Source organism: Rhineura floridana, chromosome 7 (genome assembly GCF_030035675.1).
Source record: "Rhineura floridana isolate rRhiFlo1 chromosome 7, rRhiFlo1.hap2, whole genome shotgun sequence".
Lineage (NCBI taxonomy): Eukaryota > Metazoa > Chordata > Lepidosauria > Squamata > Rhineuridae > Rhineura > Rhineura floridana.
In genome coordinates, this window is record NC_084486.1 from 149,988,807 (window position 1) to 150,006,129 (window position 17,323).

General features: G+C 46.0%; 1 protein-coding gene and 1 non-coding gene across 5 annotated transcripts in view; one reads left to right on the forward strand and one right to left on the reverse strand.

Moving 5' to 3' along the window:
• TNK2 (tyrosine kinase non receptor 2) overlaps positions 1-17,323 on the reverse strand; it is a 137,867-nt gene that overhangs the window by 68,849 nt on the left and 51,695 nt on the right. For 2 of the 4 annotated variants that reach the window (XM_061637589.1, XM_061637590.1), the window contains one exon: positions 972-1,149. In XM_061637589.1, coding sequence (XP_061493573.1) covers positions 972-1,149 — 178 coding nt within the window. Of the gene's footprint in view, positions 1-971; positions 1,150-16,310; positions 16,530-17,323 lie in introns of those variants that run through there. The other 2 variants (XM_061637586.1, XM_061637588.1) reach the window with 2 other exon arrangements.
• LOC133389733 (5S ribosomal RNA) lies at positions 4,579-4,697 on the forward strand. The gene has a single exon (XR_009764151.1). It is a non-coding gene; the product is annotated as a 5S ribosomal RNA (ribosomal RNA).

Consider the following 17,323-nt stretch of genomic DNA (forward strand, 5'->3'; position numbering starts at 1 on the left):
GGTTAAGCACCCCCTTTCCGTCTCTCTTCTGCCACTCAAACTCATAGCCTCACCAGGCTTGTTTTTCATTTTTTTAGAAAGCTCACACATGATAAACTGCAAGGCTTCATTACACACATTTGTGTGTGGTGTCTGTTTTGTCCCTTAAAGGATTGCTAGGACATTCCTAGCTGGGCTTCATGTAAAGTTCTGAATTGCGGGTGATTGTTTAGGGATAAGGAGAAAAAACAGTGTGTGTGGGGGGGGGTACTGTTCAGGGCCGGCTCTTTCAAAATAAGTACTTTTTTTCTTTAGATGACCTTAATTCTAAAAGTAGTAATACCTGCTCAGGATTACTTACCACAAGATATTTACACCTTAACAGGGAAACTATCCTATACACTTGCGCATTACATATTTAACACACATTGGTGGACAGCAGAGATTCTAGTAAAAAGTTAACTGTCAGCTGTGAAAGAAGAAAATCAGCTGTCTTCTGGAGTAAGGGCCCCTCCAGACTTTCTTTTTTTGCGGGGGGGGGGTATCCTGCAACACGTCACTGATGCAATAATAGCACATTAATCGTGGATTTATACTAGACTGTCCACACACCATTCTGTTTTCTTAGTTTTTCTGTGAAGCTTCTCCAGTGTAACTGCATTATTTGGAGGGGATCTCTTGCACAATAGCGCAACAAAAGTGGAACGACAACAGCAATAAAATCCTGGAACATTTGCGGGTATGAAAGGTTACAGAATTTCAGCAGGAATCTAAAGGACACGCACTGGAACAAATGCAGTATGACCGACCACCTCGAAATGGTCGCGAGTGGGATTGTGTATAACCTCTCTGATAGCATCACGAGCACAAATTGTCACAAAATGTGCAGTAGAAAGGATGGCTGGAGGGTCCCTAAACGCCCCCCTTCGCTTTTGCTTCTGATTCCATAAAAATTGCTTGTGGAGGAAGGACGAGCGGCAAGGCACACTCACCAGGCCTTCCCATGCCAATCTTCTCCAGATCCTCGTTCTTGACATATTCAAAGTGTGACAGGCGCGTGACATTGAGGTCGTCGCGGATCCGCAGGAAGTACTGTTGCAGCTGGACCTCAGTTAACAGCTCCAGCAGCCAGTCCGTGCCTTCATCTGCCTGCATGCCGCAGTTCAGCTTCTGCAAGGAACCGGAATGCAACCATGTTAGGCAGGCAAGGGTTCAGCTGTGCCTTGGACAAGGTTTTAGGAAGCAATCAGCGCCCTCCCCTCTCCCCACTGTAATTTCTTACATGCACGGGGGGTGGATGGGATGCAGGCAGGCCCAGGAAGAGTTTTAAGTTTGGAGAGCCAACGCAGGAACATAGAAATCTGCCTTATACTGAGTCAAACCATTGGCCCACCTGGCTCAGTATTGTCTACATTGATTGGCAGGGGCTGTCCAGAGATTCAGACAGGGGTCTTTCCATGGCCCCTCTGCGTTCAAAGTGACTGCTCGACCACCGCGAGCTGCAGCCTTTTATTTAGGTACCATTTTTTGGACCAAAGGCCTCCAAAGTAGTGAACATCATTTCAATAGAAAGGAAATATACAATTACAATACAATAAATCAATATAAACAGTGTTTGTTGTTGTTATGTGCCTTCAAGTCGATTTCGACTTATGGCAACCCTCTGAATCTGTGACCTCCAAGAGCATCTGTCATGAACCACCCTGTTCAGATCTTGTAAGTTCAGGTCTGTGGCTTCCTTTATGGAATCAATCCATCTCTTGTTTGGCCTTCCTCTTTTTCTACTCCCTTCTGTTTTTCCCAGCATTATGGTCTTTTCTAGTGAATCGTGTCTTCTCATGATGTGTCCAAAGTAGGATAACCTCAGTTTCATCATTTTAGCTTCTAGTGACAGTTCTGGTTTAATTTGTTCTAACACCCAATTATTTGTCTTTTTCGCAGTCCATGGTATGCGCAAAGCTCTCCTCCAGCACCACATTTCAAATGAGTTGATTTTTCTCTTACCCGCTTATTCATTGTCCAACTTTGACATCCATATATAGAGATCGGGAATACCATGGTCTGAATGATCCTAACTTTTGGTGTTCAGTGATACATCTTTGCATTTCAGGACCTTTTCTAGTTCTCTCATAGCTGCCCTCCCCAGTCCTAGCCTTCTTCTGATTTCTTGACTATTGTCTCCATTTTGGTTAATGACTGTGCCGAGGTATTGATAATCGATAAACAGTGTACAATTTATTTTAAAAAACCCTCAAAATATCCATCATCAGTCACACATCATCAGATGTGTGTTAAGAATGCCACTCAACCCTGCATCGAAAAAACAGATAAAGGATCCACCAGGTCTCTCTCACACACACCCTCTCATCTTGAGTGTCTAAGATTCAGGATAGACAGAAGTACTTCTTCATGCAGTGCATGAATTAAGCTATGGAACTCACTCCCACTAGAGGCAGGGACGGCCAGCGACTTGGATGGCTTTAAAAGAGGATTAAACAAATGCATGGAGAAATTCATAGGACTACCCATGATGGCTGTGCTCTTCCACCATAGTCAGACGCAGCATGCTTCTGACTACCAGCTGCTGAAAGCACCGGAAGGGAGGGTGCCGTTGCACTCAGGTCCTGCTTGAGGGCTTCCCATAATGGGCATCTGGTTGGCCACTATGAGAACAGGGTGCTGGACTAGATGGGCACCCTTTGGCCTGATCTAGCAGGCTCTCCTTATGTTCGTATATCCTCCCTCCCATCTCTCATTATGGGGCAGTACGCAATTCCCCCTCCCACTGCAGCCAACCAGCCAGCAGAAGAAATACACATGAATCCCAATTTATAACAACCAGACTGTGGAAAAAGAAAGGAGAAAAAGAAAGAAAAAAGAACAACATCTCAAGGGCACCAAGTTGGCAAAGGCTGCTCTACAGTTATAATTAAAATGTCCCTGCTCCAAGGACCTTACAGTCTGCAATTCCTGTCCAGATAACCCTCCTTTGATTTTTTCCCCTGGTCCAGTGTTCGAAGCAGCATGAGATAGTTGGTCCCACCAACATTCCAGTTTCTCCACAATGACCCTGACCTCGCATCACTCTGAGCAGTTATGGGAAACTTTAAGGGTGGCTAGACCTAGCTGTGGTGTAGTGGTTAAGGTGCTGGACTACGACCTGGGAGACCAGGGTTCAAATCCCCACAGAGCCATGAAGCTCACTGGGTGACCTTGGGCCAGTCACTGCCTCTCAGCCTCATGAAAACCTATTCATAGGGTCGCCATAAGTTGGAATCAACTTCAAGGCAGCACATTTACATGTTTAGACCTAGCTGCCTGCTGCAGCCAGGCAGGCCTGCCAGGGTCCTCCACAGTCCGGGGCACTTTGCCCAGCGCCACGTTGAACCCAAAGCAAACCCATTTGCTCAGGTCCTTTGGGAATCATGGTGCATCCACACAAACAATGCTGTTGGGAGTTAACTTGATGCTGAAAGCCAGTGTGGACTAGGACCTGGGAAACCAGGGTGCAAATTCCCCACTAAGCCATGAAGCTCCCTGGGTGACTTTGAGCCAGTCACAGTCTCTCGGTCTAACCTACCTCACAGGGTTGTTGTGAGGATGAAAATGAGGAGGGAGAGAACCATGTATGCCACCCTGAATTCCTTGAGAGGAAAGGTAGGAGATGATGATGATGATGATGATGAACAATAACTCGGCGAAACTGTATGACAGCAGCAGGTTGTTTACAATGAAAAAATACTGTTCCATGCACTATCTAGTTAAGTTGTAATCGCTGCCACCAGATTTGGCAATGACCGCTACATTAGATGCTTTTAAACAGGAAGTAAAATTGGGGGAAGGAAGCAAATCTGTCAACGTCTATTTAGCCATGATCGCTAAATGCGGAACCTCCTTCTTCAAAGGCAGTTCACCGCCTGAAAACCAGTTGCTGGAGGCAAAATACGGGTTGCTTTGATGCCTTGCCTGCGGGCTTGCTAAAAGCATCTTGTTGACAGATGGTTCCTCAGCTAGCAAACCTCTCGTTGTGTTGACCTGTGGTTTTTCGCAGTGCCACAGAGAGCTGGAAGTTGCTCCCCCTTGGCCAACCCTTTGTCCGAGGGAATGAGCTATCATCCCTGCCCACTGGCCACGCTGGCTGGGGCAGATGGGAACTGAGAGCCCATATTTGCTATTCCTGTTGCAGCTCATTAGCCTCGCCAAGCCTCCACCTCCGACCCCAGAGGACTTCAAGAAGAGAAGGCGCGCAGAAGGAGGAAGAAAATGTAAATGTACTGCCTTCAAGTCGATTCCGACTCATGGCGACCCTACAAATAGGGTTTTCATGGTAAGTGGTGTTCAGAGTAGGTTGACCATTGCCTCCCTCTGAGGCTGAGAGGCAGTGACTGGCCCAAGGTCACCCAGTGAGCTTGATGGCTGGGTAGGGATTCGAAACCTGGTCTCCCAGGTCGTAGTCCAACACCTTAACCACCACACCACACTGGCTCTCTGAAGGAGGAAGGGCTGGATATAAATGTAACAAGGGACAGAAATATAAACCTGCTCTAGATTTCCCTGGTTTCATATCAATGCATATTTAGTGCTATATAAGCAATGACTGCCTACGGCCATACTACCCTGAACACACCCGATCTCATCTGATCTCGGAAGCTAAGCAGGGTCAGGCCTGGTTAGTACTTGGATGGGAGACTGCCTGGGAATACCGGGTGCCGTAGGCTTAGAGGAAGGCAATGGTAAAACCACTTCTGAATACCTCTTATCATGAAAACCCTATGAATATATCCAAAGGATTCACAGGGTTGCCATAAGTCGCAATCTACTTGAAGGCATATAACAACAACAAAGCAATGATTGCGGGGATGCATAAGATGCTGCTGTTAAAAGAGCCGCTTGTTACACACAAGCACAGAGTCTCGTCCTGACAAAAGGGGATGCATGGATGGTGCATGGCTCATAACATACCAAAAAGGGAGAGTGGCAGGGAGAGTTGTAGGTTCACCACCCCATTCCCCCCCACACCCACACCCACACCCACCCACACCCACACCCACACCCAAAGTTTTCTTTTCACCGCCTCAAATAAAATATAATAAAAATATTCTTGGGCTTCTGGTGCCACTGAGCAGTGAGCACACTTAGTTCTGAACATACTCTGCGGGAAGAGCCACAGCTCCGTGGCACAGAGCATCTCCTCGCACACACAAGGACCCAGGTTCAACACTGGCAGCATCTCCAGGCCGGGCTTGACCCCTGCCTGACGTCCCGGAGAGTCACTGCCAAGTCAGTGCAGACACTACTAAGGGCTGACTGATTGCAAGGCATCTTCCTACGTTCCTAGCTGCTTCGATTGGTGAGATACAAAGGCAATCCGGACGTGAAAACACCCGTTTGGTGTGGAAGTTAATCATTTAAACAGAGCACGGCTTTGTCCAGGGCTGGGGCTGGGAGGAGGGTCCACAGTGCCTGCAATAAGGCATTTTGATGTGGCTTCTTTGGGTATGCTGCAAACAACCCCTTACACAGTCAAGGTTCCTCCTCCTCTACCTCCTCCAAGCATCTCCCCCCCACCCATCGCCCCATGGCGGGGCTTTGCGTGTCGCAAGCACTGGGTTGAATAGAGAGGAGGCCCTCAACTTTCCCAGGAGGCAGCTGAACCCTCGTTCGCCCCTAGCGCTGTCTAATTGACAGTAATGGGTCTCCTGGCCCGCTTCCCAGCACCCCAGAGGCACGTGTGGGTGACAGAGAGGCCTTCTGTTCTCCCTCTGAACGATTCCACACTCGCATCACGGTCACCCAGAGGCTGCCAGCAAGGTTGGGGGCTGGGAAGATCTGAGGCCCAAAGAAGTCTGGATTTTGCATTGGGAAGACCCACAGGCTGCAGTCGAGAGTAAAAGGGTGGGAACGGTGCTGCCTGGGAGCAAATCACAATGTTGAGGTCTCTCTGCAGACTGTCTGGAAGGGAACCGATGGTGGCAGAGGGCAGGCAAGAAATATAAACACAGGTCAGGGAGGACTGTGGGGGTGGAGGGGAGAGGGTGGGATTACAGGGGATGAAGGGGGGATGGGAGAAGCTGTACAGGAACAATAGTCAACCTGACCTATATCTGAAAAAGCATCTTCAGGCCCTAGATCCAAACACACACACCCCCTACGCTTTCAGAGTTAACATTCCTCTTTCTTGCAACCAGGATTAGTACTGTTTCATCCAACAATATAATTATTTAAGAAGTCCCCTACCATCACCACTCAGTCAATTAATGCACGCAGAAGGAACAGTCTAACAGGTTTTAAAATGCTTAGCATTTCCACAATGATTTCAAGTGTTCAAAGCGCTTCGCAGACACTGCCTTGCCGTAATCATTACAACAACCCTGTAAGGCTACTTCACTACTTTTATCCCCTCATTGTAAAATCTACAATATAGATGGACCAAGAGGGAGCACAGACTGCCTGACAGGCTAATCCTATATGTAGAAGCAAGTCCTATTGAGTTCAACGGGGCTTACTCCAGTTTCAAGATTTCAGACTAAGGCAACCTAGCGAGTTCGTAGAGCATCCTGATTTGCAGCCAACTCTGTACACATACTATATGTGTATATGTAACATTAACAATCTGGTGCCCAAGTTTGCTTCTTTTCCTTTTCCCTGCCCATCCCTTTTTCCTTTCATGTCATGTCTTTTTTTAGAGTATATGCCTGAGGGCATGGGCTTTTTTTTTAAAGATGTGTAAGCTAGTATGAGAGTCTTTCTGGCTAAAGAATAGGATAAAAACGCTTTTAAAAAATCAAATAAATAAATAAATATAAAAGTGTCATTTTAGTAACTTTTTTGAAAAGAAACATGGAAGGAGGAAGAAAGAATATCTGTGCGGCACCAAACGAATAAGCACCTGAAGAGTCTTCTATAACAAATGTGCCCAACTATTGCGGTCTTCCCCTGGGCTCTCAACTTCTGTGGAGAGGTGGCTGACAACGAGGAACAGGGCCTTTTCAGTTGTGGCAGCTTGCCTACGGCATTCCCTCCCTCTGCCATTCACCAGGCCCCCTCTTTGAGGGCCTTCAGAAGCCAGCCAGCTAAAACAGTCACTTTTCTACCTCCAACCTTTTCATGGGGATTGATGGTGCTTACCGCGACTACTGAACAAGAGAGGTAGTTTCATTTCATCTGTCTCTACCTTACATCGATCACGTTGATGGATTTATATTGATGGTTTTATTGTTACAATATTGTTGTCTGCCTTGCAAATCCTTGTGAGTAAGAAGCAAGATATAACTCTATTAACAAATTAATCAAAACAAACCCCGGAACGTTTTCTCAGTGCTTCTTTTGCGACATTATGGGGTACTGCCACTCCATTTTTTCTGCCGGTACCCATGGCACTGTTATCGAAATAGGACTACCGACACCTCATTTTTTACAAAACAAACAAGCAAAACACCCCTGGGTTTTCTTACTTAAAAAATGAAAACACAAAGAACGAGCACCTTAATGACACAAGTTCTCTACAGCAGAGGCTACCCCAGAAAACGGTCGCTCAGCCATTTTAAATGTTGTAAGTCGCTTGGAGACCTTCAGGTAACAACATGGAAATGGACTGCCTTCAGGTCAATCCCGACTTATGGCGACCCTATGAATAGGGTTTTCATGGTAAGCGGCATTCAGAGGGGGTTTCCCATTGCCTTCCTTTGAGGCTGAAAGGCAGTGACTGGCCCAAGGTCACCCACTGAGCTTCAGGGCTGTGTGGGGATTCGAACCCTGGTCTCCCGGGTCATAGTCCAACACCTTAACCACTACGCTACACTGGCAACAAGTAGCTAATAATTATTATTGTTATTAAGGGGTGCACAACAGAGGCATCCACCCATTACATTCCAGGAGTATACAGTCTGCATATCCGCATAGCTGAGTTGTATAAATCGCCAACTGCACACTCTTTGACACAGACACTTGTGCAGAGAGAGCCTGTACCTGCGTGAACAGGCGGACAAGCCTCACGCCACCCTCCGCAAACAGCCAGCAGCCTCGCTGTAGGAAGCCACCAGGGCAATGCAACTCCGGCAAACGTGGGCAGCACCACAGAGAACAGGCGCGCTGTGGGTTGCAGCAGGGAACAAAGACTTGAGACGGACCTCCTTCCTCCTTGCCTTGCATCAAGCAGAGCCAGGCCTAGCTGAGGCCTGGAAGTGACACCACGTCCTGTGGGCTACAAAGGCCAGCCCACCCTTCCCCTATGCAGAGAGGGGCCTCCACTCCATTGCCTCCCTTCAAAGCATTTAATGTCTTCAGATGTTTAAAAATGAAAATTTTTCTCTTTAAGAAACCCAGTTCCTAAAAACAAAACACAAAGAACATAGCAAGCTGCCTTACAATGAGTCAGACCATTGGTCCACCTAGCTCAATACTGTCTACACTGGAAGGCAGCAGCTCTCCAGGCCGTCTTTCTCAGCCCTCCCTGGAGATGCTGCCAGGGATTGAAGCTGGGGCCTTCTGCATGCAAAGGAGGTGCTCCACCAATCAGCTATTTTGGCCTTTTCTAATTCTTCCAATTTTATACTGTTCTAGATGGCTACACTGGGGGGGGGATGAATAATTCTTAGCATTTTTTAAAAATGATCATAGTACATTTGATTTCAAGTAGAGAGCTCAGGTTTCTGTTTGCAATGACCTTCCTCTTTGAACAAGCCTTTTAAGTAGAGACCTTATGCCAGTCTGAGTCTGTGATGGAATTGCTTTTAATATGTTTTTAAAGCTTTTTTTAAAAGATGTTTTTAAGCTTTATTTTAAAAAAGATGTTTTTAAAGATGTTTTGTTTTTAATATGTTTTTAAGGATGTTTTGTAATACATTTTAAAGTCTGTTTTTATGATGTTTTAGAGGGTTTTTAGTGCTTTTGTTTGCCGCCCTGGGCTCCTACTAGGAGGAAGGGTGGAATATAAATCAAATCAAATAAATAAATAATAAGGGTACACCATTTGAAAGAATTTTGACTGTCCTGGTACAGACGCATGCTGTAGCTTTAAGGTCCACAAATACACTTGTGCTCTTAGACAATATTTCATTTTTTATGGGATTTTCCTTTGTGGAGCCCTCCTCTCTTTTTTAAAAAGGCCATCTGGTCTTGATCTGCAAGCTGAGCAATGAAGGCCTTCCTTCGTTCTTGGCTCACTGTCCAATCATTGCTGAATGGCCCTCCCAGTTAAACATCTGGCCCTGATTTTGAAAAACGGCATTTGTTTCACTTTAAACACCCAGCTGCACTCACTTGGCCTGCTGGTGCAAAGAGCCCTTCCCACCCAACACTTGTTCCCAAAGACGTCTCTTGTTCCCCAATAGCTTCTTGACACAATGAGGATACAGAGGTTATTCTCTCAAGTGCTGCTATTCCGAGAGAAACGCCAGAGGCATAGAGTGCACTGCTAGGCACATTTACTCAGAAGTAAGTCCCACTGGGCTCAGTGGGGTTAACTCCTTGGTAAGTGCACAGCCTGAGTTGGTCACAGCTAACACAAATAGATGGTTCTTGGGGCATTTTAAAGACTAGCTGCTTATGTTGGCATCAGCTGACTGTGGCTTACAAAAATCTCTGACAACGTAAATCAGTTAGGCCCCATCTGCCCCATTTAAAGCAGTATCATACCACTTTGGTCCGGCATGGTTTCCCCCAAAGAATTCTGGGAAGCTAGCTTGTTAAGGGTGCTATTCCCTTGATCGAGCGACAATTCCCAGAGGGGTTTAATGGTTAATCCCTCTTCCCAGGGAACTCTGAGAACTGTAGCTCTAAGAGGGAAATTTGGGTCTCCTATCAACTCTCAGCAATTCAGCCGTGGGTGGTTACCATGGGAGGGCCATAGTCCCAAATGAGGACTTGCGCATGTGAATGAGAATACCTCCAGACAGGACTTGCAAACTGCTTTGTCTCACTGCAAGCCAAACGTTTCTGCAGGGCCCACTGTGAGGAAATCAAGGGCTGGGTAATTGAGGGACGCTGATATACATGTGAGCCAGACCCAAAACATCTTTCAGCAGCAGCCATTTCCTTCTGAGTGAGGCTTACTCGGGTGTTAAGTCCCATTGTGCTACAGACTGGCCTGCAGTTTTAAAAGTCCCGCTAAAGGCCTGAAAGCCGTAATGTAAGAGTAAACCAGTTGGATCAGACCAAAAGGCATACCGAAATCGCTTCCAGACCTGTTTACTGAGCATTCCTCCTGACTTGGAGAAAGTTTGCAAGAAGGTGAGGCGATGGCAGCTGTTCAATGACCATTCATTCCAATCTGTTTGCAGGGAGGTTAAGACTATACTGTGTCAAGCATTATCCCACGCTTTCCAGTGCAAAAGAACGTAAGAGCCTGCTGGATCAGGCCAGTGGCTCATCTACTTCAGCATCCTGTCCAACCAGATGCCCAAGGGAAACACAAAAGCACAACCTGAGGGCAAGGGCACTCTCCCCTCCTGTGGCTTCTAGCAACTTGGTATTCAGAAGCATACTGCTCCTGCCTGTAGAGGCAGAGCGTAACCATTGTGGCTACTCCATGAATCTGTCTAATTCTCTTTTAAAGCCATCCAAGTTGGTGGCCATCACCGCCTCCTGTGGGAATGAATTCCATAATTTTAACTATGCAATGCGTGAAGAAGTACTTTCTTTTGTCTGTCCTGAATCTAACAGCATTCAGCTTCACTGAATGTCCACGAGTTCTAGTGCTGACAGAGGGAGAACTTTTCTCTATCCACTTTCTCCATGCCATGCATCATCTTACGCACTTCTGTCATGTCACCTCTGACTCTCCTTTTCTCTAAACTAAAAAGCCCCAAATGCTGCAACCTTTCCTCATAGGGGAGTCGCTTCATCTTGATCATTTTGGTTGTCCTTTTCCAAAGGGCAACTGTACAATATCCTTTTTGAGGCAAGATGACCAGAACTGTATGGATTATTCCAATGCGGTCTCACCACAGATTTGCATAATAGCATTTTGATGTTGGCAGTTTTATTTTCAATACCTTTCCTAATTATCCCCAGCATGGAATTTGCCTTTTTCACAACTGCTGCACACTGGGTTAAAATCTTCATCGAGCTATCCACTACAAACCCAAGGTCTCACTCCTGGTCAGTCACTGCCAGTTCAGACCCCATGAGCATATATGTGAAATTTAGATTTTTTTTGCCCCTACATAACCTCACTTTACACTTGCTCACATTGAACTGCATTTGCCATTTTACCGCCCATTCACTCACTTTGGAGAGGTCCTTTTGGAGCTCTTCACAATCCCTTTTCGTTTCAGCTACCGTGAACAATTTAGTATCATCAGCAACCTGGCCACTTCACTGCTCACCCCATCATTGATGAACAAATTAAAAAGCACAGATCCCAATATTGATCCTTGGGGGACTCCACTTTCTACATCCCTCCGTTGGGAGAACTGTCCATTTATTCCTACTGTCTGCTTTCTGTTTCCAAGCCAGTTCCTGGTCCACAAGAGGACCTCTCCACTTATTCCATGACTGCTAAGCTTATCCAGGAGACTTTTTGAGTAGCTTGTTGAAAGCTTTTTGAAAGTCTAAGTACACTATGTCCACTGGATCACCTCTGTCTATATGCTTGTTGACACTCTCAAAGAACTCAAATAGATTAATGAGACAGGACTTTCCCTTGCAGAAGCCATGCTGGCTCTGCTTCAGCAAGGCTTGCTCTTTTATATGCTTGGTTATTTTATCTTTAACATTACCAGTTTTCCAGGCACAGACGTTAGGCTAACCAGACTGTAATTTCCAGGATCCCCACTGGATCCCTTTTTAAAGATTGGCGACTTTCCAGTCCTCAGATATGGAGGCGGATCTGTGGGACAAGTTACATATTTTTGTTAGAAGATCAGCAATTTCATATTTGAGTTTCAAAACTCTTGGGTGGATGCCATCCAGACTCGGCATTTTTAATACTTTCTATTAAGTCTAAAACATCATGTCTCGTCACCACTATTTGCCTCAGTTCCTCAAATTCCCTTCCTGCAAAAGTTGGTTCGGGCACAGGGATCTGCCCTATATCTTCTGCTGTGAAGACAGATGCAAATAATTCATTCAGCTTCTTTGCAATCTCCTTATCCTGCTTTAGCACACCCTTGACTCCCTTGTCATCCAAGGATCAAATCGCCTCCCTAGACAGTCTCCTGCTTTGAATGTAATTCAACAATTCTGCTTTAAAGAATTTTTTGTCGTTGGTTTTTATGTTTTTAGCAATGTGCTCCTCAAATTCTTTTTTAGCATCCCTTATTGCCTTCCATGTTTTGAAGGAAACCTTCTTGCCTCTGGTAGCTTCTTTGACTGCTTGTTAACCACGCCACTGTCCTCTTGGCCCTGGTGGCACATTTTCTGATCTGCAGTATACACTCCAGTTGAGCTTCTAGTGTTCTGTTTTTAAATAACTCCCAAGCACTTGGAGTCGTCTTGGGGATGTTTTGGAGAAAGATGACAATGGAAGAAATGTCTATAGTGCTATTGGTTATGGAAGATGGGATTAGGTGGGGGAGAAGCACAATGGGATGTTGGAGAATATTTTTTAGGTATTTTTATAATTGCTATGTTTGGTTTGTTTTATTTATTCTGTTATTATGTTATGTATATTGAGATTTATTGTTTACTTTTTATTTAAAATGTGATGTATTGTTTTTCCTTTTAATTGTACCAAATATGAATTGTATATTATATATTGTATATTGATTTTTATGTTGTAAACTGCCCAGAGAGCTTCAGCTATGGGGCGGTATAGAAATTTAATAAATAATAATAATAATAATAATAATAATAATAATAATAATTTTGGAGTGACTTGACCCTATCAACTTTGCCTTTTAACTTTCTTTTAACCAATCCCCTCATTTTGGGGAAGTTTCCTCTTTTGAAGTCAAATGTGATCGTGCTGGATTTTCTTGGCAACTGGCTATTTACATGCATGTTTAATTTAATAACACTATGGTTGCCGATCCCAACTGGTCAACACTTACATCTCGCACCAGGTCCCAGATGCCACTTAAGATTTAAGTCCAGGGTCATTGCCTCTCTAGTCACTTCCATGACAAATTGTTCTAGGACACAGTCATTTAGGATATCTAGAAATTTTGCTTCTTTGTCGTGACTGGAACACATACGTAGTCAGTCGATGTCAGGGTAGTTAAAGTCACCCATTACTACAACATTTCCTAGTTTGGATGCTTCCTTGATTTCATTTCTCATCTCAAGATCTCCCTGAGCATTTTGACCAGGGGAATGGTAGAACGTCCCCAGTACAAAATGACTCTTGGGGCCTGGTACCACCACCCACAACGATTCTATGGAAGAATCTGCCTCTTTTAGGGTTTCTAGCTTGGTGGATTCAATGCTCTCTTTCACATATAGAGTGACACCACTTCCAATACATTCTTCTCCATCCTTCCAATATAGTTTGTTGTTGTTATGTGCCTCCAAGTCGACTACGACTTATGGCGACCCTATGAATCAGTGACCTCCAAGAGCATCTGTCATGAACTACCCTGTTCAGATCTTGTAAGTTCAGGTCTGTGGCTTCCTTTATGGAATCGATCCATCTCTTGTTTCGCCTTCCTCTTTTTCTACTCCCTTCTGTTTTTCCCAGCATTATTATCTTTTCTAATGAATCATGTCTTCTCATGATGTGTCCAAAGTATCATAACCTCAGTTTCATCATTTTAGCTTCTAGTGATACCAATATAGTTTACCTCCAGGGATAACCGTGTCCCACTGCTTTCCTCCATTCCACCAGCCACTTTAAGCTGCATTTCCCCCATAACTTTCCTTACTGCAAAACACTGGATTAGGGGGAACAGGTTTGTGGTGCACAAGTGCCAAATCCACTTTAATTGCGGCAACCTGAATTTGCCAGCATGTCATTGAATCCCACGAGAAAACAACAACAGCCTGGAAGCGCCTCTAGTCCAGCATCCTGTGGAGAAAGAGCAGGCCCCGAGAAGATTGCAACAGAGCAAATCTGTGAAATGCAAAAGGATCAAAGAGGAGAGGGCATCCTAGAGAAAGCAATTGCTGGTGTGTTTGCAGTTCTCTGTGCCTTCTCTAGCCTCCCCAATGCTTTCCCCCGCTCTCCTGCCCGCCCGGCTTGCCCGTGAATCACCCGGTCCTTTTCTTCCTTCTGCCTCCACAGACGGAGAGTCCAGGAACTCTGCGTGCGGCATGGGGAAGGAGACTCTGCCTTGGTATTCTTGGGCTAGAGCCATGTTAGGCTGCAGTGCGACAATACAGATTCTTTGTGGTGGAGCCTGGGTTAAAAATACAGAGGGCCGCATCTGGTGGGCGAAGTGGACGGCCGTTCCGTGAAGACGGTGGGGAGGCAAAGGAGAGTCCCAGTTTCTGGACATGAACCGTTTGAGTCGGGATAACATCTGGCCATATTAAAAATAAACAAATGTCCTCCCGGGTCCCTGTGGGATTATTTTCCTATATTGCAAAGCTCACCCAAAGCTGGAATGTGGCAACCGCTGTTCTGGAACACAGGAGGCTGCCTTATACTGAGTCAGGCTCTTGCTCAATATTGTCTACACTGACTGGCAGAGGCTCTCCAGGGTTCAGGCAAGGGGTCTTTCCCAGGCCTACCTAGAGATGCTGTCCAGGATTGAACCCAGGACCTTCTGCATGCAAAGCAGGTGTGCTGACTCCCACTGAGCTAAGCAAGTTAACTTCTCCGTCTGGTTGGTTCCATGACAGCTGTAATAGCAACAGCTAACTACAAGACAGTGCAGCCCCAGACATGTGTCTACTCAGAAGTAAGCCCAACTGGTTTCAGTGGGACTTGCTCCCATGTACAACGTTGACAGCTGCAATCCTATGCACACATACCTGGAAGTAAATCCAACTGAAATCAATAGGGTGTACATCTGAGCAGACATATACAGGATTGCAGTGAGCTATGGGAGCCCTGGATTTACACATTGAGCTCAACAGCAGCCTTAGGAAAGCCCACCCCAGCCCCTCCAAAATGTCCATTATGGCAACAATGACACCAGCCTACCTTACAGGGCTGTATTAAAAGAAATAAATGTGAATAATTTTGAACACTCGAAAGCATAATATAAAGGCTAAGTATTATTTACATTTTTAAAAGGTTACTCCTTTAGCTTGTTTCTTTTATATTTTCACTCCTTTTATATGTCTTTAAGGTTACAGTTTTGTCATTTACTTCTCAGAGCACAAGCAACAGGGAAAAAAGTTTATTATGCATCATTTTACATTTAATTATTAAATAAATTTATTATATTTATATCCCACCGTTCCTCCCAAAAGGAGCCCCAAAGGGGTTTAGAAGCTGGCATGTAGCAAAAAGCAAATGTTTGCCAATAATATTCAGGAGAATGAAAGGCTGGGACTTGGAACAGCACAGAAGGATTGCAATGAGCAACCACTTCAATATTGTTGTTGTTATATGCCTTCAATTACGACTTATGGCGACCCTATGAATCAGCGGCCTCCAACAGCATCTGTCATGAACCACCCTGCTCAGATCTTGTAAGTTCAGGTCTGTGGCTTCCTTTGTGGAATCAATCCATCTCTTGTTTGGCCTTCCTCTTTTTCTACTCCCTTCTGTTTTTCCCAGCATTATTGTCTTTTCTAGTGAATCATGTCTTCTCATGATGTGTCCAAAGTATGATAACCTCAGTTCACTGTTTTTCCCACTACGGGGATGGGAAACAGAGGTCCTTGGAAAGCAACTTGCAAGAAGCAATTCAGTGAGTTTATGGCTGAGAAAGGATTTAAAAGCCAGTTTTTACTTCATCAGTTTCTGACACGCTATCTACTGAACAACACTGCTGCAGTGTTTATGCAAGTGTGTCAAGTCAAAAGGCACCTGGTTGGATCAGCTGCATGTGAAGATGCACAGACACAGGTCATTTTTACTTGCACTTCAAGAGGCTCCCCAGACTCTAAAACTGTCTATGGCATTGCTTCTATGTGGATTATGTTTTCTCCTGAGGTGCTCTAGACCAAGGTAGCTAACCTTATGCCCTCCAGATGTTGCTGGGCTATAGGCCCTGCTGGCTGAAGATAATGGGCATTGGAGTGCTGGAGGGCCACAGGTTCCCCATCCCTGCTCTAAACCAACCTCCAGCTTCCCAGGGATGAACCTTCGTAATCCCGGCCACAATAGCGCAGCAGAGGCAGAGGGCAGGTGGGCTGCAGAATGGTGTTTACAGAGCAAAAGAGAATGGCTCTAGTAAGCTAGCCAAGTTGCATGCTCAATAAAAGGCAGCAGGAGGAGAGACACCGATAGGGAGATGAGGCACGGCATGCAAGTGGACATGCAGGTTGCACTCTCTTACCGTGTACACGCAGAAGCGGGCCAGAAATGGGAAGGTGCGGCGCAAAGCCTCAAAGCGGCGCATCTCTGCTACACAGAGAGGAAGTTGATCTGACTGGTTCCCCTTTTGGAAAGGGACCCACAACATAAAAGCGAAAGCAGGGAAGCTTCACAGAGACTGTGGCAGGATCTTTTGGCTATCAGCAGCAGCTACCGAAAGTCCCTCAAACCACGGAAGTGCCACAGCTGGGCAATCCGACCAAGGCTGGAGCCACTGGAAGGGGAAAGAGGCAGCCCATCCAGAAGTCCAGGACCCCAAAATGTCTTCAGGAGGCACCACGCACACCCAGAGATGTGGATCAAGGAGGGATCCGCATGAACTCCATCCTGGATGACGAGTCTTGACAGGATCCCAGGGAGCCGACTGCTGCTGACCCATCCAGCAGTTTTGCAAGCCCCATGCTGCCTCGATGTCTCCACAAACTTGGCTCCTCAAGAAAGGCGAGCACAGCCTTCACACCAAAGGTTGCAGGCAGCCAAGTCGAAGACCCCTCATCCCTAAAATCTCAGTGTGCAGCTCCCAATACAAGCAGGAGGCAGCAAAAGCCCGTTCAGGCGTCAGAGTCGCCAACCTTCCGGCATCCAGAAGTTAGCGTAATCCTGCCACGTTTGGGATTTGGGATCATCTCGACAGCCAGGACTGGAGAGCTGTTGTCATGCTGCATTCCACAACAGGACACTGTTGAGACTGGTGCCTGTGAGCGCCAGTGCTTGTTTTCTTTATCCTCTCCTCCCTTTTCCTTCTCTCTGCTTGGTCCCTAGGGAATCTCTCCTGGCCTCGCCTGCCCGCTAGCCTGGAACAGAGACTCTATGGTATTCGCCGGGAACGCTGTTTTGACCGGCTGCCAAGAGGTCAGATTAACTGCGGGCTGGAGAGACAATTTCCTGTGGGCCTCTGCCTGGGATTTCAAATCACTTCTCAGGCTCTCCTTTGCCCCTCTGCTCAGGCCTTGCTGGCCAGAGAGCATCCTGGGG